At 58.0% G+C, this 2,822-nt stretch overlaps 1 protein-coding gene across 1 annotated transcript; it reads right to left on the bottom strand.

Annotated features, from left to right (window-relative positions):
- Positions 1-471: 471 nt before the first annotated feature.
- Positions 472-2,518, bottom strand: LOC136474935 (protein FAF-like, chloroplastic). Its single transcript, XM_066472504.1, has 2 exons — positions 2,359-2,518; positions 472-2,241 (listed from the first exon to the last, which is right to left on the bottom strand). Exon 2 carries the CDS (start codon positions 2,193-2,195, stop codon positions 891-893), a length of 1,305 nt encoding a protein of 434 aa, XP_066328601.1. The 5' UTR covers positions 2,196-2,241; positions 2,359-2,518; the 3' UTR covers positions 472-890.
- Between the last annotated feature and the right edge of the window lie 304 nt (positions 2,519-2,822).

Here is a 2,822-nt window from a genome sequence, read left to right on the forward strand (position 1 = left end):
TTATGTGTGTGAGAACATATTGCCGCTCGTGTAAGAAATTGGTCGGCCGCTCCTTCTAGTGTTGCTACATGCATGCCAGCTTCCATTATCTCACCAAAGAAGCGCGGTGCGTTTTGGTATGATGAATAGAGCAACTTAACGTCACGTATATCTTCTATCCACTCTCCGTGATCGATCTAGGGTTACCCAAAGCAGCAAGACACCCTATATACTCTATAGTGGCACTGGCACTACCTTTTATCCCCATCCTTTTCCCATTTCGACAATTGTTCGGTACGCACGTACGTCTTCTCCAAAATCTTCTCCACGATATAACACAAGTAGTAGAGTAGGCGTAATGCAGGAACCTATCGTCACCACAAGTCCACAAAGATTCGGTGGAAACCAGTAGAAATCGAAGGCGCCGTCGCCATGAGTCTGAAAATGGCAAGCTCTCTGATGGACGCCTCATCCAAATAAGTAGATTGTAGATTCACAACAGCAAATCTGTTAAATCATTGATAAATTACTTACTCAAATCACACTACAAATACAGGGGGGACAAACTACTAGAGCAACAACAACTACAGCACGCACGAGGCCACTGCACTGCAAGGGACCAAACGGCGACTGCTAGCCGATGCACGCGCAGTCAAAAAGTGAAACACACCAAGCAACACATGGGAAAGATGTGTCGCCAAAAAAAAAAGTAACAACGCTCAGCATGCAGCAGCCACTGTGTGTGTGACGACGACGGACGACGGACAAGGGTTATTATAATAATCGGCTAATCAGGACCGTGCTTGATTTGCTAGTGATTAATTTAAGGCTAGCAATGGCGACGCGCGCGACCGAACTGTTGCATTCATCGCTGCAAGTGTGGCTGTGACTGTGATGGATGGTTTTGTTGTTCAGGAGGTGGCAATGCAGTAGGGCTCCAGGATGAAGAGCTTCTTCTGCCGCAGCTGCCTGCACCGCCGCACGCTCTGCAGCAGGTCCTGCTTGTCCCCCCTCCGCGACGTGAACGACAGCAGGAGCTGCTTGGTCTCGGCCGCGGCGGAGGCGCCGGAAAGGTGCAGCCCGCCGCACTCGTCGTCGTCCTCCGGAGCCGGCGGGACGTCGACGTGGGTCCCCGTCCAGGCCACGGCGACCGCGGCCGCCAGCGTCGTCGTGGACGACGGCACCCGGCGCAGGGTCGGGCGTGGTGACTGTGCCGTCGCCGTCTCGTCGCAGGTGTCCGCCTCGTGCTGTGTCGTGTCGTCGGTGTGGCACCGGGGTTGGTCAGCGGACACCGGCGTGCTGCCGACGAACTTGTTGATCACGAGCGTCGAGCGGTGCACCTTGGCCGCGGTGTGCGTCTGCGGCTGCGTGCTCACCTTGACCTCGACGACGGTGCCCCTGTCCACCACCTCCACCTCCTCCTCCTCCTCCATCACCTCGTCGTCCTCCTCCATTTCCACGGCCGCCTCTTCCTCCTGCACGCTCCTGGGCTCCACGGTGCGGAAGTACGGCGCCTCTGCTGCGGCCTCGGTGATCTTGCTCGCCGCGCTCTGGTCGCGAGCAGAGCACTCGACGAAGGAGAGGCGGAGGCGTCCGCCCTGGCGCTTCGCGTGGAGGTACCCGCGCGGCCTCACCGCCACGGCCTCGACCACGAGGCGCCCGTCCTGTCGGCGCGCGCGCATCTGCAGGCACGGCCCGTCGCTGCGCGACATGGACGGCAGCGGCGGCGGGAACGAGCGGCGCGGTGACCGCGTCCCGGCCGAGCAGTGGTAGTTCACCGCCGCGAGATCCTTGCTTTCCCACTGCTCCTCCTCGCAGCAGCGAGCCGCGTCGTGCTGCCAGAAGGACTCCTCCGGCGCTGCGGCAGCCGCCGCCGCCGGCAGCGGCGAGTCGAATAGGCTGGCCATGTCCAGGGACGACGTGAAGTCGCCAGAGCCGGTCTCGTTGCCGAGGCTCTCCGTGCAGACCTCGAGGCTCTTCTGGCTCATCAGGCTCGACGACCGGCGCACGAGCGGGTGCACGTACGGCTTGGACGCCTTCTTAGCTCCGGCGGGCGCCACCTTGTCGACGTCGGCCTGGATGGCGTTCCATATGTCCACCTGCGCAGGCCGGTCGTCGACGACGACCTCCGGCTGCTTGTACGGCTCGACAGGGCGCAGCCAGCAGGGCGCCTCGAAGGCCGGAACAGCTGGGCCACGGCACACCGCCACCGACATCTTCGCCGCCTGGAGAAAGATGTGAAGTGGCAGTCGCGCTTGCTCCCTGTGAAGAGGCACGATCGTAAAGAGACGTGAGCAACAGATAGATGACTGGCAGTCGCGCTTGTTGCAAAGAGTCTTGAGTAACCGACTGACTTAACCAGCGTGTCAGGCTTCTTACCTTAAGATCAGAGAAGCGGGCAGAGCATGCACACTGCTGCGCCGCAAGGAGAAGCTCGGAATTTGGAAGCACTTTGTGTTGGAACTTGTGTGGTCTTGGGCTAGTAGTCCTGACTCTGGAGCTAGTAGATGTCTGGGCTGCTGTTGTTGCACAACACAAGCTTTGTTGCAAGCATGTATGATGTGGTTGCTCAGCTGGGGTGGTATTTGTAGGCCGGGCTGCGGTGAGGGGAGAGAGGAGAGGGTATTGGCCGTTCAGGGACAAAGGCGAGGGCCCCATGGTCTTCCACTACTTTGCATCCACCATGCTCTGTTTTCCGTCTGCCTTTTTGCAAGTTAATAAATAATTGTCCTATTCGTTTTTCTGATAAGTCATGGCTGAAAGTACTGTTGGCTGATTTGTTATGAGAGAAAAATATTGTTCGTTGGTTGAAAAAGTACGACTTATAAGTCAAGCGAACAGGA

This window comes from Miscanthus floridulus, chromosome 1 (assembly GCF_019320115.1).
Source record: "Miscanthus floridulus cultivar M001 chromosome 1, ASM1932011v1, whole genome shotgun sequence".
In the NCBI taxonomy this organism is placed as follows: domain Eukaryota; kingdom Viridiplantae; phylum Streptophyta; class Magnoliopsida; order Poales; family Poaceae; genus Miscanthus; species Miscanthus floridulus.

Excerpts from the sequence above, each read along its gene's own strand:
- LOC136474935 (XM_066472504.1), bottom strand. The coding sequence starts at position 2,195 with ATGTCGGTGGCGGTGTGCCGTGGCCCAGCTGTTCCGGCCTTCGAGGCG.